Source organism: Lactuca sativa, chromosome 5, assembly GCF_002870075.4.
Source record: "Lactuca sativa cultivar Salinas chromosome 5, Lsat_Salinas_v11, whole genome shotgun sequence".
NCBI classification, from domain to species: domain Eukaryota; kingdom Viridiplantae; phylum Streptophyta; class Magnoliopsida; order Asterales; family Asteraceae; genus Lactuca; species Lactuca sativa.
This window is the reverse complement of record NC_056627.2, coordinates 281878952-281901526: the sequence shown is the minus strand read 5'-3', so window position 1 is coordinate 281901526 and position 22575 is coordinate 281878952. Positions and strand designations below refer to the sequence as shown.

The window sequence follows — 22575 nt, the reverse complement described above, 5'->3', positions numbered from 1 at the left end:
CTCCTTTCAGTATTTTGTAATTTTCTTCTTTGTCGTCCCTTGCTTGTTGGGTAGTGGCTTCGTTTTTCAATAATATTCCGTAGTTTCCAAAAAAAAAGACTAATACTCCATTGGATTCCAAATAAACGGTTTAAATTACATTTTTTTTAAGAAAATAAAAAATTCAATAATAAATTCTAGCCTAACGGTATCGGGTGGGGACAAAGCTTATCTAGGGGGGGGGGGGCTGTGGCTTCCCTTGATTTTTTGTTAGAAGTAACCCCTATATATTAATTTTATACATATTAGGTCAAAAAATATAAAAGTTTCGCTGTGACTCCCTTGCTCACTGATTTTTATGCATATTATATTTCTGGCCCTCCAAATAAAATGTTGAAGCTCTGCCCCAGGTATCGAATGTTGTTCTCCCTCCTAGAGATTGAGGGTTCAAGTCTCATTGAAGACATAAGTTAAATTAAAAATAGTTAAAGTAGATTTGACGTTCTAAAAAAACATATATAAAGAAAAAACTTTTATAACTAAAAAGAAAAAGTAAAAATCGAGTATTGGCTTTGGAGTGTGCGAGTATGTGTTTTTACCGTCCTTCCTGTACCCTAAATAACGGCTTTTTTTACAGAATTTCTGCCAAATATTTACAGGAATCAGACAACTTTTCATTTCCATTTGTTTCTTTCTTGAATCTTGATCCCCTTTCAAGCTCCTTGAATTTCACACCAAGTGTTTAATTCCATCCCACAAACCCTAACTCCTGCTTCAATCCAAGCCCTAATAAGTGATTTCACAGAATCCTTAGGTTAAGGTAGTCTTTCGCTTTCAATTGTTGTTCTTCTAGCAAAAAATTTCAAATCAATCGCTTGACTGTCATTTCACTCATACCTAATCATTCTATTGATTGCGTCTTCGAGTCTTTTGCTTACTACATTGCGATTTCATTTCGTCATCCACTCACGCTTATTGTATACTATTTGGTTTTACTTGGTAGGTGTGTGAATTGTGGGAACGAAGTTATCGCTGATCGTGCGGCGATCTCTCTTTCTTTTTTCAATGCGTGTTTCAGATTTCAAGCATAAGTGAATTGACCCTCGGCCAATAAGCATTGTGAAGTCCAAGCTGGAATTGGGAATTCCAGATACCATGTCATTGTTATCCATATGATTGTTTGAAGAAGGAAAGGGGTTTACTCTTTTAGTGGAGATGGCAGACGCAGTAGCTATAATGGAGGCAGCAGGATCCCGATTTAGCGACTTGGAACTCATTGGAAGGGGATCTTTTGGGGATGTCTATAAGGGGTAAGTCTTGGAAATTCATTCTGCAAGTACTGAATTCTCCTTTCATCATATGTTTAATGTACATGTATTAACTAATTAACACTGGAGGATTGACTAGCATGGGTTATTAAAGCATTTCTGTTTATTATAGGACCACAGTAAGAAACAACAGTCGATTGAATTTAAAAAATTGGGAACATTGGAATGTTCCTGCCCAATTGTGACTTCTTGCATATTCATGATTTAGCTAAGGTTTTATAAGTCCATGAAAAAGTTTAGGAGTTGTGGACAATTGGACATATCAGGAGCAAGTTGAATATATTGTATTGAGAGTGTTGAAACTCAAATAGAGCATTCAGTGACATGAAAGCCATGTGGGCTGTGGTTTCATGGCATGAGTGGCATCCTTCATGGGATCATAAAATTAGTACAAATGTAATTTTACCAGGTATTATTGCATCAAATCTAGTATTTAGTTTGGTGAAACTGATATAGGTCATTACTTCTGTATTTAGGTTATCTTGAAAAAGTAACCGTATATTGCTTTTCATTAAGGAAATTTTTCACTAAAGGTGTCCATGAAATACACTCGACTAGGGCCACTCAGTATATCACAGCCCATATGAAATATATTAAATCGGATCATGCACCATATGAGTATGTGTCATGTTCGGAATTATGATCATACATGTAATTGTAGAAGTCTAAAAGCTTGCACAACATTGGTTTAACTTTAAATTTAAATATACATGTATGGTATCAGAACTTATAAATATAGTTTAATACAAATCAAATCAATACCATAAATCATCAAATTATCGAAGTTTAAACTTTAATAACCTAATTTAACAAGTCCTATCCAACATATATACGTGACACGAAGCATGCCCTAACTAGAGTATTCATGATGTACATAATTCATCAAGATACTGTAATTATGATGAAAGAGAGTACATATTAACCTGCATGATTTTTTTTTTTTTTTTTTTTTTTTATGTATTTTACTACGTAAAGTAATTCAGTAAATTTGATTGTTGCTACATTGGAGACACTTTAATATTAACCGTATTAATACTGCACTCACAAACTGCTAATAACAATGTGGCTGGAATTGATGTTTCCAAAGTCTTTTTTTTTTTTTTTTTTGAAATGGTTCAGCATTTCTATCAAAAAGATATTCATGATTACTACCTGTGAGAGGTACCTTGTCTTATTCAAGTAGTGATAACTAAATGATCACAACATCTTCCATGAATTCTAATCATTCAAATTAAAGCAAGTTCTGTTATAATCACTAGAGAGAAAAGATGAAACATAACTTCTAAACTTTTGAGAAAAGGAAATGTTGCAATTTTCTTTCCATTTTCTCACATGTTCCTATAAATTGCTTTTATATTATTCTTGCTAAGCTACCAGTTGTATTGTCTTCCTTGATTTTCAGGTTTGATAAGGAAAACAACAAAGAGGTAGCTATTAAAGTTATCGATTTGGAAGAATCGTGAGTTTTTGCTCTTAATCTTTTTTCCATTTTAATAATCACTCACTCGAAATGTCTGGTCTTTTTTTATCCATATTTTAAACCTTTCTTCTCTATTTTTTTTTTCCAGAGAGGATGAGATTGAAGACATCCAAAAGGTATCCATCCATCCATGTCCTTACAAAATCCATCACTCCATCAATTAAATTCATTATTAATTTATTTCACTTTCAGGAAATAGCAGTTCTGCAACAATGTCGATCTCCATATATTACAGAATACTATGGATCATATCTTCACCAAACTAAACTATGGATAATCATGGAGTACATGGCTGGAGGCTCTGTTGCTGATCTGGTAGGTTATTTTTACCAATTTCTCTCTCTCTCTCTCTCTCTCTCTCTCTCTCTATATATATATATATATATATATATATATATATATATATATATATATATATATATATATATAGTTCATGGGGTTGCATTTTCAGTGCTGATGTGGACTTTCTATCCACAGATTCAACCAAATCAACCGTTGGATGAAATGTCGATTGCTTGCATTTTACGTGACTTGCTGCATGCAATTGAATATCTCCATAATGAAGGGAAGATCCACAGAGACATTAAAGGTTTCCCTATTGTTTTATATAAATATATATATATATATATATATATATATATATATATTTTAAAAAAGTGGTGGTGTAAATGTAATGACAAAAGTTGTTTCACATTTATTTGACAGCTGCAAACATTTTGTTGACTGCCAATGGTGATGTTAAGGTTGCAGACTTTGGTGTGTCTGCACAGCTAACCCGCACCATTTCTAGAAGAAAGGTATTCTATTTCTAGGGTTCTTAATTATATTCATTTATTACAAATGTGAAACTTCATTTATTAATTTTCATACTTCAATAAAAGGTTATGAATTTGGGAAAAAAAATTCAGTCACTGATATGTTTGCTGGTGACAGACCTTTGTAGGAACACCATTTTGGATGGCACCAGAAGTAATTCAGAATTCAGATGGATATAATGAAAAGGTCCCACTATCACTCGTTTTTTTAAATTCTGATTTTATATATATATATATATATATATATATATATATATATATATATATATATACACTTATGGTTATTTAAATGGTGTTTGACTTTGGTGAATGCAGGCAGATATTTGGTCTTTAGGAATAACTGCAATTGAGATGGCTAAAGGGGAGCCTCCTCTTGCTGATCTTCATCCCATGAGAGTCCTTTTCATCATACCTAGAGAAAATCCACCCCAGGTGAGGTCTTATTATTATTATTATTATTTCTTTTTTGGAAATTATTTTATTCCATTATCCATGTAATTATTTATTGGTATTAATTCATTCTTCAATGCTTTATCTTTGATTCTTACAGCTAGATGAACATTTTTCTCGCCCAATGAAAGAATTTGTTTCATTGTGTTTAAAGAAGTCGCCTGCTGAGGTATGCATATGGTTTCTCTGTTTTTTTTTTGTTATGTTAATGATTATATTTAATTATTTATCAGAGACCAAGTGCAAAGGAACTTCTGAAACATCGGTTTATTAAAAATGCTAGGAAGAATCCAAGACTACTGGAGAGAATCAGGTGATCTTATTTATGGTTTCATTAAACCCGTTTTCTTTAGCTTCCATATTGACGATAATGGCCTTGTATGTTGTCAGAGAACGACCAAAGTTCCACATCAAGGAAGATGGGGATTCGCCTAGAAATGGTACACAGGGTGGTGGTTTAGGGGAAGGGTCTAACACCGTGAAGGTGACGACAAGGGATTCTAGAGTTGAAGACACTACTGTTCGAGTCAGGTGAATGTGAATTTACAATCTTACCCTTGTTGATGGTAAACTTTTATAATAGCTGATTGACCATTATGAATAAATAATACACAGTAGTAACCAGAGTAGTAAAACGACAAGAAATGCTGGATGGGATTTTAGCATAGGTGGTGGGTCCGGGACAGGGACAGGGACAGTTAGAAGCGCTGTGAGACCACCTCAAATTAGAGACAGAAAAACAGACTCTCTTTCAACTTCAAATCAAGCAACACAGAAGAGAGTTACTACAGAAGCTACTGGTACTACAAGAAGATCATCATCAGAAGTTTCTAGAAACAGAGACTCCGATCATATTCATGACAAAAAACAAGATTATTACAGGGGCGATGTGCGTTTTTTTCTTCCCTCCATTACACGTTCTCTTTCTTTTTCTCTTTCTGAAGCTGTTTCAACAGGAAGATATGCCAATGGATGGCACTGGAACTGTGGTTGTGAGATCTCCAAGAGCTCAAACCTCCTCACTTTTCAGTGATCAAAGTACAATGGTAATATATTTTAATAAATAAAACTGCATGTGATGTAACAAAATGTTCTTTAATCTTTTTGTTTTTATTGGCCATACAGTCGAGTAGCACATTTAGCTCTTTTGAAGATGCATCCATCAGTGGCACTTTTGTCTACCGGGGCCCACACGATGACTTCGATTCCCCCCGAACACCAAAATCTAGACTTGGAATCCAAGAAAAAACATCAACTGCTTCACATGAAGATAGTGCATTAAACCTAGCAGAGGTTGGTTCTTCGTTTTAACAAAATATATATATAAGAGTAATTTAACAATATTTGTTTCAGGCAAAGGCTGCACTACAAGGAGGAATGAAGAAAGGACACACCAAAGATAAGTCTGGTTTAAGCAAGGTTCAAAAGGGTATAGTCCAAGAAACTGGTAGCAGAGTTGAAAAGTCAACAAGTAGCATAGATTCAACAAGGTTTGGATTTTTTTCTTTTATTGGGGTAAAAAAATATTATATTTTCCTTTTTTAAATATTTAAATTTGGATTTCAGACATTCGAGCGATTATTATGATGCGATAAAAGCGTTCCCGAAACCTCGGCAAGCAAGTAGTGACGAAGAAGAGATGGCTAGAACCTCTGCCACATCAGCATCCGCCCCTTTGTCTATTCTGATAGTTCCTTCCTTGAAAGAGGTGAATAAATCATCCATCTCTAAGTCAAGGGCAATTTTGTAAAAGACTAGTTTATGTGACCATGAGACTGAAAGACTTTATTTTTATGATTGATTGTAGGCAATTGCGGATGATTTAGAAGCATCTGTGGTTCGATCTGTGATAAGTTCTTTGATGGATATGGAATACACAAAGCCTGGATCTTGTGAATTTCTTGTCACCAGGCTGCTTCACCGGTTAGCTAGGTAAATGACACGCTTATGCCCTTGTGAATTGGGTGTAGTTTGACTTATGAAAATGCTTGCTTTCCATTTCCAGTTCAAAAGAAGCGGCGTTGAAGGATCTACAAGAGGTGGCGACACGGGGATTCTCCAAGGGTAAAAAGGCAATTGAGCCGGAGAATGCAAATGCAGAAGCCGATAGCAAAAAGAAGCAAGCCAACAAAGAGGCTCAGTCAAATGCCAACATAAGCCCCCTTGCGAGGTTCTTGCTTTCAAGGTGGGTGGAATTTACTTATTTACCCCCCTTTCTCATGAACCTTCACCATTACATCCTTTGTCATTTGTGTTTGTGGTGCAGATGGCAAGGGCAAAGTTGGCGGGATCTCAACCCAACTTAGAGGAGTTATAACAACCAAATTCCATTCCGGTGGTTTCTATGTTAATTATTATTAATTTATTCAAGTGTACATAACATCAAGAGAAGATTATATAGTAACTTATATATTTATCTTTTTTTTTTTTTTTTTTTTTTTATATCTCCGTGTCAGTTTCTTTGACTGAGCCTTTTGTAGTGAAATATTGTTGTATACTTTGGTTGGGGTAGTTTGATCATGATTTTTGACATGGAGTTGATGTTTTCGTTGTTAGAGATTATTGCAAAAGCTTTTCATAATTGTTTGTTTCCATATTGATTAAATAAATAGATTATTAGATCAAGTTATCTATATTCATAACAAATGTCAACATGTCATTTGTTATTTCAGTAATGAACATCACAGACATGCTTCTTCTAAACATCTATTTTCATGATTTTGGGAATGATGAATCATGAAGCAAGTGCCGGAATCCGATGAAATAAAGAAAGACCAGAAAAGAATTATACAAGTTATATAATTTATACAAACACAAAGTAACCTCAACCTCAACAGACAACAAGGGTCTTTTCTTATACTCAAATGATTTTGCCTATGTGAACCAGTGGTTCGCCCTAACTATGCATCACAGCCTCAGATGACCTTTCTACCTTGTGTATATCTCTATTTTTGTTTCCCTTTTGTTGGTTGTTGCTTCACAGGAGTCAGCTTCCGGAATGAGGCATGCAACATCATCACTGCAAAAATTTCTTGATTTAGAAACAAAAAATACAGTAAAAATGGTGAACCCAGTCCAAAAGCTTCTTCAACTTACCTCCATAGCTAACTCCGAGTGCACATAGCAGTGCCATTTGAACATTGCACAAAAATATAATAACTGCAGTCGCTGCAATAAGATACTAATAAAATCAAATCAACATGAATGATGCAAACATAATTTACCAATTGGCAGATACGAAAACATACCACATTGAACGAGGCGAAGCAAGCACTCACGAATAACAGGATAATTCTCTAACCCCCAACGCTTGCCACAGTATGCAAACAAATCCCATAGAACCAAACTCGATACCAAACCAACAAGAGCAATTGGTATCTGATACCTAGTACAAACAATCAATACCTCTCAAATTACAATAAAGAAGATGCAAATGATTTTATATAATCGAGTAATTGAATTGGATTAGACTAATGAGGCAAGAAATTGGTACATGGCTACATACAGAGAGCAAGCGAAGAAGAGGATGAAGAGACTGGCGTAATTACGGCAATAACGCTTGATGTTCTCAGTAACTCTCATACGAGCTTGCGGCCGAGACGAAGGAAAAGAATAGGAGTCAGAGAAACCAATAAACCCTAAAGTCCAAGGCGGAGTATCGCCGGAGAAGTCTTCATTTGTGAGTTTTGAGAACGGATTTATTGTTAATAGAGAGAGTAGGATTCCGAAGCAGTTTAACACAGTCGACAGGAAATATCCCCCACTGACGGCGGCAGCGACGGAGGGCGGATCGGCTCTTGCAGAATTGGAATCGCCGGTGGTGCTGGGGGCGGCGGCAGTGGAAGAGACACGGTGGAGGTCGGAAGTTCGCTGGTCGAGAACCTCTAGGTAGCCGCTGTCCCGGAGCCAGGACTCGAAGGCAGGATCGGGAACGCTCAGAGCCAACGGATTTGCAGAGAACGCCATATCCGGTGTACCTTCTCGGCTTTACTTTAAACAAATATCTCTTGTTAATTTTTTTTAAGAAGGAAACTTTTGTTTTATGTCGCTTTAATTGGTAAAATATAAAAATGGATAGTTCAAGATTAAAAATGGGGATATATACAATAAAGTCCTAATATTTTCATCGATTTGATAAGAAAGTCCTAAACTTTATTTTTTTGACAGTAAAGTCCAAATTACCGGCAGTTTTTGACACTTTTACCCTTTTTTCCCGGTTATCCGGTAATTAGGATTTTTTTGTCAAAAAAATAAAGTTTATGACTTTTTTGTCAAATCGTCAATTAGGACTTTACTGTCAAAAAAATAAAGTTTAGGACTTTTTTGTCAAATCGTTGAAAATATTGGGACTTTAGTGTATATATAACTTTTTTTGGTTAGAAATTTAATGGTATGATACTCTTTAAGCATAAGAGTTATTGAAACCTTCACTAATCTGCTAGATCGTATTGAAATCCTTAATGTTTTGCTTCTTGTTAAATCGTTTTTTTAATCTCAAGAAACCGACATTGAAAAAAATTGAGATAATTAAGAAAGAAAGAAAGAAAGAACCAGGGTAGTGTTGACTTTTTGCAACTCCAAAAATGGAAAAATAAGAAACCAAAAAAAAACCGAAATTGTCATTCTTTCCTTTCTCCACATTCACACCCTTTTGACTAGATATGTGTTGTTTGTGTTTGTATAAAGCCAGGACAATTTCGTTTTTTTAGGTTTCTAATTTCTCCATTTTTGAGACTGCAAAAAGCCAACACAACCCTGGTTCTTTCTTTCTTGATTATCTCAATTTTTTTCAATATCTGTTTGTTGAGATTAAAAAAACGATTTATCAAGAAGCAAACGTAAAGGATTTTAATAGGATCTAGCTGATTAGAGAAGGTTTCAATAACTCTTATGCTTAAAGAGTATCATACCATTAAATTTCTAACCAAAAAAATTATATATACACTAAAGTCCCAATATTTTCAACGATTTGACAAAAAAGTCTTAAACTTTATTTTTTTGACAGTAAAGTCCTAATTGACGATTTGACAAGAAAGTCCTAAACTTTATTTTGTTGACAAAAAAGTCCTAATTACCGGCTAACCGAGAAAAAAGGGTAAAAGTGTCAAAAACTGCCGGTAATTTGGACTTTACTGTCAAAAAAATAAAGTTTAGGACTTTCTTGTCAAATCGATGAAAATATTGGGACTTTACTGTATATATACCTTAAAAATGGATAGTTCACAATTAAAATCAATCCAACTATTCATTAACTAAATAGTTTTTCTCTTTTTTTACATATCCAACCCAACTAAATCCAATTTCTTACACCCATTAGCAAACCAATTCAAATCACTCTTTTATTATATAAATAATAAATTTTAAGATTATTTTTTATTCTATTAATATTTATTAGAAAAATTAAAAAATATTTAATTTAGTTCTATTAATAAATTATTTATTTTAAATATAAAACATTAAAACTAAAAAGACATGGGTGTCAAAGAAATGCAAAACGAGCTTGTAGAACTCCAAATGCTTGTTCAACATCTTTTCTAGCGGCCTCTTGATGTTCAGCAAACAACTTGTGTTTTCAAAGTTGAGGGGAAGTTATTGACTTGACAAAAGCAGCCCATGAGGGATATATGCCATCAGTGAGATAATATACCATATTATTTTCCCGACCATTCACGACATAACTCACATGTAGTGCCCGGCCTGCTAAGCCATCATCAAAAATAGGAGACCGATGGAGGACGTTAATGTCATTCCACGTACCTGGTGTTCAAAAGAATGCATGTCATATCCATAAGTCATACGACACAACGGCTTCCAAAATGATTGTTGGTTTACCGCTTCTACATGCATATTGTCCAACCCAAGCAGTGGGACAATTTTTCCATGTCCAGTGCATACAATCAATGCTTCCTATCATACCCGGAAATCCACGTTCCTCCCCCACATGAAGTAGTCTTGCCAAACCAACTTCATTTGGCCTTCTAAGATACTTTTCACCGAAACATGCAATGACACCTTCTACGAACTTTATTACAACATCCCTTGTTACAATTTCACTAATTCTCATATATTCATCTTGTACATCTGCTGATGTCCCATATGCCAAGACCCGCATAGCTGGCGTACATTTCTGCAATGGTGAAAGACCTTGTCTACCTGTGGCATCACGCCTTTGTTGAAAATATAGGTCATTGGCTGTAACAACTGTCACTATATGGAGAAATAGTGGTCTTTGCATACGAAATCTACGCCGAAAGGTTGCTTGATCATACGTTGGGTTGTCGACAAAGTAGTCTTCCATTAAACGTGCCTCACCTTGCTCACGTTCTCGATCGCAATACCTCCTACTTGCTCTAGGAGGATGATCTTGTACGAGTAATTTAGTGATGATTTCATCGAGTTGTCGATTATTTTGAACAACCTGTGTTTCCCATTCCGAATATTCATTCGAACTCGATGAGTTTTCATTATGTGACATTTTTCAAAGAGATAAGAAATGAATAGTTAATGTTGGATATCAAAGTATGCTAGTGATATACCTATTTATACTAAAAAGATAATGATAAAAAATAAATATAATGTTCTATTAGTTTATCTAAATAAAATCTAAGCATCCAATACAAAAGTGACACATGGAAATAAAGATAATATTCGATTTGGTAGATGACAAAGTGTGCTAGTGGCCTGACAACTCTATGTGCAAAACAGATTTATAAACAACACTACTTAATAAAATATATTACAAATACGTGAAATACAAAAGTACAATATCCTACAAATACATAACATACAAAACTACATAATAAAATATTTTACTAGTTAATTAAAAGACAAACTGGAAATATAAAACACATAATGACCGATAATTAGTTTCCATAAAACTTCGACATTAGAAAGTGTTTCATGTTTTCTTCTTCAAGCGATAGATGATCCTTTTGCAGCAGTGTGTTCAAATGCACAAGTTGCATCTTGACGAGTTCCCTTTCATCTGTTTTTTGCTCCCTTTCCTTGTCTAAGTCGATTCTTTGTTGTTGCATTTCTTTATCCAAGTCGATTCTTTTTTTCATGACTTCAAGTTCACTTTCTCTAGCAAGCCTCATTGCACGAAGTTCTATAACAATTTCGTTAGAAGCCTTACCTTTCCCCTTTTTTTGCTGCATCTCTGTCTGTTGGATGTTTAACTGTTGAACCATCACTAGTTGGCGTTTCTGGGTTGGAATGGACACAATACTCCCCTTCTTCAGTAGTCCTTGATCTTTTCGAGCTACCACCACTTTCTTCATTACCCACTTCACATTCAGGACGAGAACGTGTTGTGTCACGATCTAACTCTAAAGCCAATTTCTCGTGTTCACACATAACTTCATTAAAAACAATAATGTCGTTGAACTTGCTCTCACTTGCCTCATAAAGTTTATGAGCTTCGTTTTCAATATCTTTTTGACTCATTCCACTTCTTCTTCGACGCCATGCTTCCCGACACACACCAACCCACTTTTGTGCATTTTCACTAAGTCGTTTAAAACGACCTCTCATTTGATCTTCGTTCCTGCTATTTAACTTTTCTGAATTTTCAACCCAAGCGACATCATACAGTTGCTTTATTTGTTCCCACAATGATGTCTTTTTTGGTTTTTTCCACGCTCCTTATCTTCACTAGCAAAACACTATGCTGACATTAAAGTGACATCTTCTGCAACATCCAATTTATTTCATCGTGGTTGTTTTTCAGTATTTTGTGATGTTTGAAGATTATTTGTGACAGGATTTTGGTTAGGATTTGAAAAAAAAAACAGAGAATTTTCAAAATACTAAGCATTAGAACGATTTTTAGAGTCTCCAAAATTTATATAAAAATTTGGAAACTCACCATCCATATTTAGAAAATACAAAAAGAGGGATTAAAATACAAAATGAGGATTGGATACGAAGATATATGATATCATACTCTTTTTATATGTAAAAAAAATTACGATTTTCAGTATTTTTATTTTATTTTTCTGAAATGGATAATTTTAAATTTTATTAAATATATAATTTTATCCTAAAAAAATCTAGGGGTTAATTTAAAGGAGGGCACGTGGATTAAAAAAAAAAAAAGAAAAGTAATACCAACTTGGGAGTTAGACTATCTCCATTCACAACCAAACTCAACCCAACTATCTATTAAAATATTAATTTTCTTCTCTTCCACCTATACAACCAACTATCTTTAATTTTTTACACTCATTGACAACTTTATCCAACCAAACCCAATCTAACATTTTATATTAAAAGTATATACAAAATTATCAAAAAAATATATCAATATTGATATCATTTTGTAGATAATTGTTTTCTACATATTTTAGTATATTTTATTTATTTATTTTACAAATATATCATTTAATTATTGATAAAGTAAATATATTAAAAAACTAAATTAAAAGAAAAACTGAGAAATAGACAAGTGGCAGAGAAAGAAAGGCCAAGTACATGTTTGGTGGACCAAACGGGTGGATGGGTTTTTGTGGTTTTTCAATTTCTTTTTAATTATGATGGACAAACCAACCAGCCTTTGGTCACCAATGGGAGTAGTCTGATGTGGTCACATTTTTGGTGGGTTTTCTCCCAAATTTTCATTGATTTAATATTACTCTTGCAACCGACTAGAGTTTTAGTCATGAATGAGCATAGTCTTAACCTAACGAGGGCAATGGGAAATTATGTAATTTTGTATATATAGAGGTAGGTTTAAATATGGATAGACAATTATTGTGTAGACATAGTATGGATTAATATTGACCAATTATTTTGAAAATTAGGATAAAGTTTAATTTGTAATCTTAACTATTAATTAATTTTGGTAAGTAAATAATTAATTCATTAATCTCTTTTATTTAGACAAGTCTGTTTAATTATTTAAAATCCTACACATCGATCAAGCCCCAAAAGACGTCGACATTCTTCTTCCTGTTCCGTCTCCGTTGCCTTCGAAACCCCTTGCCACCACCGTGTCCGCTACCAACACCACCAAGGAGGAGCAAGAAATCAGTCGTCCATATATTGACGGCAAGAACAAGGGATTTGTTTGACAAATGTTTTTACATATAAGAAGGTACATAGTTTAATAAAATCGGTCTTCAAGTAATAAGTCTCAAAAGTCAACATTGTATGTAAGCTTCCTAAATCATTCTTAACCTTCAAGTTAAAAAAAGATCAAACATTGTATGTTCTTTTCATTCCACTGCTGATTCTTCCACCAAATACCAGCAACACCCACATCTAATACCACCCTCCACCAACGCCGCTTACATCCAGCACCCCTTCGGTAAGTTTGAACTCATAAAATCGATTTTGTATTCTCCAAATGCAATCTATTATTTGCACACATAACTAATGAAAAAAAAATCTATTTTTTGGGTTTTGTATTGCTTGGTTTGATAAGAAAAAAAACAATTATGTGTTGTTATTGCTGCAATTTAAATAGAAAAAAAAACATTTGTGCGTGTGTTTTGGTTGTTGCTTGATCTGACAATTTGATATGTAATCTACATTGTCATCATGTCCTCCACCTGTTTGATAATTTGCCTCAAAGAGAGATCTAGAGTGGTTGTTTTGATTATGTCCTCAACCTGTCTGATAATTTGCCTCAAAGAGAGATGTGAATTATGATTTTGGTTATACTACTAATTCTTTATTTCTAGTTTTTTAGTTGATTGAACGTTTTTTCTTATACTAATTTGTGCTAGGTTCATATGTACATAAAAATGAAGATCCCCAAACCCATCTAGACTATCTCAACCATTCAAATTAATGGTTTGTTTCTATTTTTTAAATTCCTTTTACTTTCTTACATGTTACATTCCATTTTTTTTTGGTTTGTTTAACATTCTAAATTTTCATTTTGTATGGATATATAATATCGGTGAGGGGTCATTCTGCCAGAATTGAATCCAATTCTGTCGGAATGGAATCAGAAAATTTAATTATGTTGGAATGGAATCATGATATTTCGTCACTAATTTGTGCATTTTCTACAATTATTGGTTATGAATTTCGGTGCAATTCACAGGTCTTCAGATTTGTATAAAATACTTTACTTTTTTTTTCATTTGTTAATGTATTATTGGCTTCTAAACTACAATTGAATTTGGTTTCATAGATGCTTGAAGAACGGACTGCAAAATTGAAAGTGATTCTCAACAACAATATTTTTTTAGAATGTATTAGTGTCATTTGTTAAATTTTGATGTTTTTTTGTCTTTTTTCTTTCCAATTTTTAACCATTCTTAGTTTTATTCTTTAACAATAAATGTAATTCTTAGCAGTTAGTACCCATATTCTTTAAGAATTAGTGTAATTTTTGTTTTTATTCTTCAATTGATGGTTCAGGAATTTGTTACTTTTCAAGAAGTTCATTCCGTCAAAATATGTATTCTGTCAGAATATTTATTCTTCTATGGTTCAAGAATGTTTCAAGATACCCGTAAACATATTTTGTTAGAATGACCCGAAATAAAAATAATTATTATCTATTAAAATCATATTTTTAAAATTAAGAGAATTAATAACCCCTAAAAATCCAAAATTTCCTTTTTTAAATGTAGTTTAATTGACTAAAATACCCTTATACTAAAATTTATGTGATTATATATTACATGATATCTCATAGTAATATCATAGACCCTCAACTAATGACCATTCATTCTATTCATCTATTGGTCAAGAATTATCCTTACGACCACACAATAGATGTCATTCACATTATAACCTAGCCATATATATATATATATATATATATATATATATATATATATATATATATATATATAGAGAGAGAGAGAGAGAGAGAGAGAGAGAGATGTTCAAATGTTTCTAACAACTATTGTGTGCATATATGAACCAATGGGAATTTAAGAAAAAATAAATCATTAATAATAAATATAAGGGTATAATAGTAATCTATATTATAATTAATTATGGTAAATTTATAAAATCAAATAATATCATCTTTAAATCTTTAAATTAGATTATCAGTTTTACAACCCTATAACACCACCACCCTTTCCTCGTCATTCTCTAAAAACCATCGTTCACAACCATCATCATCTTGGTTGCCGACCACCACCGTGATCATCTCTATCACTGACTCTTCGTGCTATGCGATCAATCCTAAACCACCCACGGTCAGAGATGACAAGAGCACCGGAGGGAAAGACTTCATAAACAGAAAAAAGAATCGAGAATTGACCTTGTAGGGCTCGTTTGATAGACGTGATTTTATTTGGGTGTTTTCTTGATAATCATGAAGTGGTGTCTGGACCTATTGATCGATCTGTGAAGCGTTTTAATTTTATGATTCCTTTGGCCAAGATTCATAAATAATGATGTTTCCCCTAATTCTTTTTTATATTATTACCAATCTCAATCAGGTTCATCTTCTTTGTTTTTATTTGGTATTAAAAAACTTAAACTTTGATGTTCTCTAAAGAATTTATGTTTTTTTAATTATTATTTTGCTTCCGATCACATTAAGCCTTTCACAAGATTTTGGCTTGTTTGATGATAATGCCTAACAAGTGTTTGTTGAAATGTATGAAAGAGGATCTAAAGAATTTAACCTTGTGGTATGCATTCTGTCAGAATTACTAGCAACACATGTTTTTTTTTATTGTTTAAAAAGGTAATTAATTTGTTTGTGTATTATTTTGGTTCAATTTGTGACATTTAGTGACTCGTCTTTAGTAGGTTTGTAACACTTATCAAATGTGGAATAAGGAGAGTTTTTCTTATTTTTTTTGTACATTTGAACTTGGTAAGTTGTGATGTCTTGAAGAAGACAAAGACCAACTATAACCAATTGAGTGAAGTGTTAGTCTTGATAGGTTTTCGCACAACTCTTTAATATTTGTTTTGTCAAGGAAAGTTCCTTGACAAGAGAATCATATATGTCAAGAAGTCAGTGAGAGTCTCAATTATCTTGAAAAGTTCAAGAGCTAATCAAGAATAAACCAATAGTTAATCACTAGCACACAACTTGAGGTTAGCGACCTATCGTGTTGACATAATTTTGTTTCTGTGCCATTCCAGATTAAGTCAACTATGAAATACGAGTTCTATGAGTTCTCAATTGGATTGCATAAAGGCAAGGCACCTTGATCAATGGAAAGTACATTGATAAGGTAAGGGTGAGCTGCTTAACAACCTGGAAGCAATGGTGGGCATTCATGCTGCCATAAGGCAAGAAATCATGATTGAACAAGTTCAATCCATATGAGTTGGATTTGTCAAACATTGTCTTATGATTGTTGTTATGACAAATTCACATGAATAAGAACACATACACTTTAAAATCTAAGTGTCATAAGGTTTCTCTCCATCATGAAAATGATTGTGAGGAAATGCTTTCACTAAGAGAGATTTTAAGAAGATTGCAATTGTGAAAATTGTATTCTCAAATTCGATTATGATTACGACATCCCTTTTCATGGTTCGGATTGTGAGATTTGGCAATTGGTCTGAACATTTGGGACTCAGTAACATAAGTTCTGAATTTATTTAGACACACGTGTGAGCTTTCTAAGGCAAAGATGTATGAGGTTAAGAAGCTTATATAAAGGCTTATCAAAGCATCAAGTATTTAGAAATATGAACTTAAGGAATTCAATGAGCATTGTTTTCTGGAAGTTCAGATGTGTTTATGAATATATATATGTCAAAGCTAGTGGGAGCATAAGTGTTATGCTTGTATAGTAATAATAATAACCGTCGTGTTAGTGGGAGCTTGATTATTATTTCAAGTATTGCAAGTTAGCAGTATTAATTATAGAAAACAAAGATTCACTTTGCCAAGTTGTAGGGGTTGAAAAGTTGTTTTGCTATAATTAAGGGAGAGAATATTATACTTCATTTCAAATCCAAAGGCTTAGATTGTGGAATTTTAATCAAATTTAGTCAAATATATATGAATGTTGTGTTGGAATGGTTCAACATGAGGAAATTCTATATATGGAAAGGATAATTGCATTCTCAAAAATTTGGTTATGATTACGGCATCCCTTTTCATAATCAAAATTGTGAGAACATGGCAATTAGAAATATTATAGCAGAAGACTGGTAAAGTATCACGTCTTCATGTGAGACATTATCAATCGTGTTCTATACGCTTTGGGTATAGGAACGATTGCATATGCCATAATATTCGACTGTTCTAATTTTCCAAGTGCCTGGGGAATTAAGAGGGAAAAGGACTAGAACCAAGTTTGAATAAAATAATTAAACAACCGTCAAAGGACGATCTGAGGTTGGCTAAGGATTTGTTGCTTGTGAGTAGTTGGAAGTATAGTATTGGATGGACCATGTTGACATTATTTTGAATAAATAAGATTCTATTTAGAATGAATTGTCATATGGAAAATATTGAAATGTTTCCACGTTGGGAGTTGGATATTGAGAGTCTCTGTCCAGATTAGAAACTTTTATGCAAGAAGGATGTTCAAAGGAATGTACTTTGAATGTGAGACTTCGCGTCTATGGAATTGTCTTGTAACAATTTCCGATATAATACCTTGGAATTTCATTAGCCGAGTCTTTGTGACTTTTGTGCTATGACATTACGAAAGGATCATTGCATAAAATGTTAGAATCTAACATATTCTATTAGTGGCAAGAATGCTGTGTTCTTACACTAATGATAAGGATTGGGAATCGCGAAATGAGCTTCATTGGAAAGGTTTTCAATTGATCTATTTCACAAAGTAAGGATCATAGGTAACATAGTGTGCATGCTCGGAGCATGGGACAACTATTATTGTAATTCAAGTAATAAGTTGATTATCCGAAACATTAAACAATGAATAATGAGTAATCAATATGGTATTTATATAAAAGTGTTTTATTTACGCTAAAAAGTTTCGGGGCGATATAGTATTAAGTATTATCGTTGTGTTTCATTTTGCATGTTTTGATTTCCAAAATAACTGGGTTATTCGAACCTCCACAGTCGGTCATACGTTGGAAGTAAGTATGAAGGAAGATTGTCATGAATCTGTCTGTAGATTGTCTAAAGTGTTTAGACATAGCACAAGTTTGTTGCAGAGTTCATGAGTGCTTTGATAAGATTAAAGTATTGGATTAAACCCACGCTCACTTGAATCACTTCATAGATTTATCGCGGGTGATTACTAAGACGATAACATTGTATATTCTTGAAACGAAGACATGTGAGTTGTTATTTGTTGGTCGCTTGCACATTGATGATAAGTAAACGCAACAGTAACTTGGTGTTATAAAACGTATTGTTATGTGTGATTCAATTAGTAGGTGCAAGCAAGAATTTGAGTCAAAGTTTATCCATTCCTTTTACCCAAAGTGGGATAAAAGCGATATCTATGGGCCCCTCGATGATTTAGTGATGACAAACTAAGTGTTTGGCCAAGCCGGGACTAAGTTGACGTGTTCAATTGTAGTCTGTTGTCTGTCGTCATAAATCAGATGTCGGGGAACAATACATAGACGGAGAGAATGATTTAAATTCATGTCTTGTGTCTATACGATATCTTGAGAATGGAGGAATATATAATCCCTTATCTAAAGGACACGCTATCTGATAAGATCAGAGTTGACAACGGCTTTTGAAAGCTATGATTGCTGATCAGGTTCTGAAGTTATGCAAAATAGTTATTAGACTTATCCAAGTGGGAGACTGTTGGATTAGTGTCTAAGTCCATAACTATTTTGGTATGTACTTGACCCGATTATGAGCATGGTCCTTTTTGGGTTGCCTTCACCATAGCAACTTGTAGGAAGAATTAAGGAGAGAAAGGATTAATTATGATTTATTAATATATTATAAGAATAATATATTAAAGGAGAAATCATATTGTCTAATTAATATTAGTCGAGAATTAATTAAGAATTAATTTTGTGGCTAAAAGAGATTAATTAAACTTAGGGGACTGATGTTGTAATTATAAGATAGTTGCAAGAATGGGTTAATGGACTCCATAGACTAGAGTAGACGGAATTTATGGGGAAGCCCATAAGATTTCGTCCATGGCTTTAAGGAAAGGAGTCCATGGGTTGCTTAGAGCCTAAGCAGTCAGATTAGGGTTTACTAAGTTCAAAACCCTAATATCCTACCTATTTAAAGGACCCCTATGGCCCCAAAAACGTGGCTAAGACTTCCTTTAGGGTTTCTAGACGTTTTTGGCTGCCTCCTCTCTTATCCTCTTCATCCTTGTTGCTCATGGTGTTTGTGACTCCATTAAAGGTGCAACACTTGAGGCACTAAGCTTTCTGAAGCCAATCAAAGGAAGGAATAGATTGTTATTGCTACATAACAATCAAAGGTATTTTCTAAACCCTAATTTCAGTTATAATTTATTAGATCTAGGGTTTATAGCTTTGGATATTCAATTGCATGTTCATTAGACAAACTAGATCCAAAAGCTATTAGGGTTTGCATGTACACCATAGGAATGATGTAGTGCTCAATACCCATCACATACCACATACCATACATAATCGATACTGCATAACTTATCTGGGTACTAACTACCCCTTTGGTCCTGACGACTGGTACTTTTCCTAGCATATCCGGGTGTTGGCCTCCCCTTCGGTCCTGTCGACCGGTACCTTGCCTAGCATATCCGGGTGCTGGCCTACCCTTTCGGTCCTTTCGACCAGTATCGGGGACTATTTCACCCCCTACTCTACCACATATCATCCTAGTACATAAACATATAAATCATATACTGTCTAGCTTGTCCCGGTGCTGGCATACCCCTTCGACCCTGTCGACCGGTATTAGGGTCTATCCTACCCCTCCTATCACATGTCACATAACATCATAGCATACTAGCACATAACCATAACATATAGCAACGTACCATATAATTATCACAAAAACAATCATCTCTACTATAACTCTTACTAGTGGGTCGGCCTTGGTGCCTTAGACCCACTTCTACTGGAAGGTAACTCACCTCAATGTCATGAAGTGTCTGAACTGTCCTTGATGCCAGGATCAACTCCTATCAACTCCTACACATAACAACCTTCCTTAATTACCATTTCATACTCTTAACCCTTTCAAGGGTCAACTCAGGTCAAACTCAAAGTCAAGGTCAACACCCTGATTAACGTCAACTATTGGTCAAGGTCAACATTTGGTTGACCTAACTCGCCGAGTTGGTCCCCCTAACTTGTTGAGTTCCATAATCCTCAAATTATTGGAACTTCGATCCTATTCATCGAGTCTTTTAAGAACTCGCGAGTTCTCCTTAATACAGAATCGAGACCTTTTTCTCATGACTCGCCGGGCTCATCCTTGAACTCGTCGAGTCCTACTTCCTACAAGTTGAAGTGTTTAGTCCTTGACTCGCCGAGTTCTTCCTTGAACTTGTCGAGTTCTTCTTCATGCAAGTTGGGATTTTACCTTGAACTCACCGAGTTGTATGAGCGACTTGTCGAGTCCCTCAATGACCAAATCCATACAACCAATTTTAGTTGGGCTTAACATATCTAAAACATAGATCTGACCTCCTAGGGTCCATATTACTCATAAAGTTACAAACTTTACGTGCATGCTAGGTGTTATGAGCCAAAAACACCATTTCCATGTCTAAAATGAAGTCTAGGCCAAAGGGAAGGGTTAAAGCATAACAATTCGTGGACTTTATGGCTATAGGGGCTGAGAGGGATCTAGATATGAGGTTACAACTTCATATCACACTTCATACTAAAAAAGGTTCATAGATTTGCTTAAAGATGGCCCTCCACTCAAACACGGAGAGATCTATCAATAGGAAAGTCAAGGAAGCAACTTTATACCTTTAAGAGACTGGAAATGTAGCTTGAACCTTGGATCTATTGCTTCGTTGAACCTCTTAGCTCCTTCTTCTTCTTCCTCTAGCTTCAAAATCACACAAACACTCTCACAAATGACTCACACACTCAACAAAGATCAAGGGACACAAGTTAGGGCGTTCTGGACTAAGGGAGACGATGAGGGCTGCATGGGAGGTGAGTTAGTGCGCTTAAATAGGGTGCAAACCCTAAAATTTAAGGTTTCACCCGGACATGTCTACTCGTCGAGTCGGGGCTTCCGACTTGGCGAGTAGGCTCTTCCACCCGCGCCCAAACTCCACCCCTACTCGACAAGATGAGCCTCCAACTCGTCGAGTCTCAGTATAAAATGCATATATTTTTTATTTAAGATACGTACCAGGAACCGAGCGCTACACATATAATCATCCAAACTTCAATAAGTTAGGGGAAAATTGTAAATGATATAAATACACTAGTATTAATATCACTTTTGTTTTACCGTTCATTTGTAATAGGATTTTAGACTGAAAACAACATGAAGAAATTCCACATATTGGTATCAATTGCATGAGAAAAAAAAATCCATGAATCAATAATAGGAGTACTTTAATGTTATACCTATGAAATTTGATCTAGCTACTGGGCTGCACCATCAATGAACAGTGTACATCCTGCAGGAAACTTAAGTTTTGACAACCCTTATATTCAACAAGATGTGCATGTTTGACATTACTGCATCCCAGCTGTATGCAAATGCAAAAAGTCGAAGATGATTCATAACCAACAATAATTCGTGCCCCCATGGGTGTGTGATTCATATCTCTACTTCATTATGCCAAACAATTTGATCAAATTTCACTTTATAATGTCAGAAATACCATAATGAGATGAGCATAATGCATTTCCAAAAGCAAAAGGATGTGTATATCATGAAATTAAAACTTGTACTTCAGTTTAGAATTGTCAATTTTGACCACAAAAACCAGGTTATTCATACGAAATGAAAAATACTGTAACCCCCAAAAATCAAGACATAAAATTTTTTGTTTTTAGATTAATAAATTGTTAGAACACGTCCTTCCCATAAAAACCAGGGTAAATTAATTTCTAACATAGCATTAACAAATCAGAGTACTTCATAGAAAATGGAAACATGCAGTGGGTGCTATGCAATCACCCTGAGCTCTTCCAATTGAAAACCAAAGTATCTAAAACATAAACTGAAAACCGTAAGCATAAAGCTTAGTGAGTCCCCTAAAATACCATATAACATACAACCACAAAATATCATGCAACATACATAGAGTTGCCATGGGCTACTACCATGGTCTTGACTTGGAACGCTATGGGCTCCCCCATATGGTCTGATAACCAAGTGACATGGACTCCCCCATGGTCTTTATCTAGAATGCCATGGGCTCCCCCACATGGTATGATATCCAAGTGCCATGGGCTCCCCCGAGGTCTTCCATGCATGTATCACAAAGACAACTAGCATACCACATATAACAGAAACAACTAGAATACCACATAACACATAATGGGCCGACATTGGTGCCTTCGACCCATGGATATAGTGAGAAGACTCACCTCGCACTGCAGAAACATATAGAAACCCTTGGCTGCTGGCTGACAGATCCTCAACTACCAATAACAAAATAATACCCAATTAACAATTGGGTCCTAAACCATAATCAAAAATTCAAATCTGGGG

At 34.5% G+C, this 22575-nt stretch overlaps 4 protein-coding genes across 6 annotated transcripts; 1 reads left to right on the top strand and 3 right to left on the bottom strand.

The window, feature by feature from the left end:
* The first annotated feature begins 641 nt into the window (after nucleotides 1–641).
* LOC111919963 (uncharacterized) lies at nucleotides 642–6607 on the top strand. 2 transcript variants are annotated; one of them, XM_052771695.1, is made up of 20 exons: nucleotides 642–799; nucleotides 983–1289; nucleotides 2710–2766; nucleotides 2876–2903; nucleotides 2980–3102; nucleotides 3265–3376; nucleotides 3493–3584; nucleotides 3721–3789; nucleotides 3918–4034; nucleotides 4153–4221; nucleotides 4286–4365; nucleotides 4443–4583; nucleotides 4671–4941; nucleotides 5009–5098; nucleotides 5178–5345; nucleotides 5406–5542; nucleotides 5619–5760; nucleotides 5860–5984; nucleotides 6058–6237; nucleotides 6319–6607. In XM_052771695.1, the coding sequence occupies exons 2-20, from the start codon at nucleotides 1195–1197 to the stop codon at nucleotides 6356–6358; spliced, it is 2136 nt and encodes a 711-aa protein (XP_052627655.1). In that variant the 5' UTR covers nucleotides 642–799; nucleotides 983–1194; the 3' UTR covers nucleotides 6359–6607. The 2 variants fall into 2 exon arrangements, with proteins under 2 accessions (XP_052627655.1, XP_052627654.1); XM_052771694.1 differs by having other exon boundaries at nucleotides 4668–4941.
* Nucleotides 6608–6789: 182 nt separating this feature from the next.
* Nucleotides 6790–8074, bottom strand: LOC111919964 (PRA1 family protein H). 2 transcript variants are annotated; one of them, XM_023915524.2, is made up of 4 exons: nucleotides 7546–8074; nucleotides 7301–7437; nucleotides 7149–7220; nucleotides 6790–7071 (listed from the first exon to the last, which is right to left on the bottom strand). In XM_023915524.2, the coding sequence occupies exons 1-4, from the start codon at nucleotides 8016–8018 to the stop codon at nucleotides 6998–7000; spliced, it is 756 nt and encodes a 251-aa protein (XP_023771292.1). In that variant the 5' UTR covers nucleotides 8019–8074; the 3' UTR covers nucleotides 6790–6997. The 2 variants fall into 2 exon arrangements, with proteins under 2 accessions (XP_023771292.1, XP_023771294.1); XM_023915526.3 differs by having other exon boundaries at nucleotides 7558–8073.
* A 1757-nt stretch (nucleotides 8075–9831) lies between these two features.
* On the bottom strand, nucleotides 9832–10527 carry LOC111919960 (uncharacterized). Its single transcript, XM_023915522.1, has one exon. It carries the CDS (start codon nucleotides 10525–10527, stop codon nucleotides 9832–9834), a length of 696 nt encoding a protein of 231 aa, XP_023771290.1.
* A 656-nt stretch (nucleotides 10528–11183) lies between these two features.
* LOC111920008 (uncharacterized) lies at nucleotides 11184–11585 on the bottom strand. The gene has a single exon (XM_023915588.1). It carries the CDS (start codon nucleotides 11583–11585, stop codon nucleotides 11184–11186), a length of 402 nt encoding a protein of 133 aa, XP_023771356.1.
* Between the last annotated feature and the right edge of the window lie 10990 nt (nucleotides 11586–22575).

Coding starts and splice junctions, on each gene's coding strand:
- LOC111919963 (XM_052771694.1), top strand. CDS start 1,195: ATGGCAGACGCAGTAGCTATAATGGAGGCAGCAGGATCCCGATTTAGC. Junction 4,222..4,285: donor TAAAGAAGTCGCCTGCTGAG/GTATGCATATGG, acceptor ATTATTTATCAG/AGACCAAGTGCAAAGGAACT. Junction 5,543..5,618: donor AGTAGCATAGATTCAACAAG/GTTTGGATTTTT, acceptor TTTGGATTTCAG/ACATTCGAGCGATTATTATG.
- LOC111919964 (XM_023915524.2), bottom strand. CDS start 8,018: ATGGCGTTCTCTGCAAATCCGTTGGCTCTGAGCGTTCCCGATCCTGCC. Junction 7,438..7,545: donor TGCTCTCTGTATGTAGCCAT/GTACCAATTTCT, acceptor TGTTTGTACTAG/GTATCAGATACCAATTGCTC. Junction 7,072..7,148: donor ACTCGGAGTTAGCTATGGAG/GTAAGTTGAAGA, acceptor AAATTTTTGCAG/TGATGATGTTGCATGCCTCA.
- LOC111919960 (XM_023915522.1), bottom strand. CDS start 10,527: ATGTCACATAATGAAAACTCATCGAGTTCGAATGAATATTCGGAATGG.
- LOC111920008 (XM_023915588.1), bottom strand. CDS start 11,585: ATGAGAGGTCGTTTTAAACGACTTAGTGAAAATGCACAAAAGTGGGTT.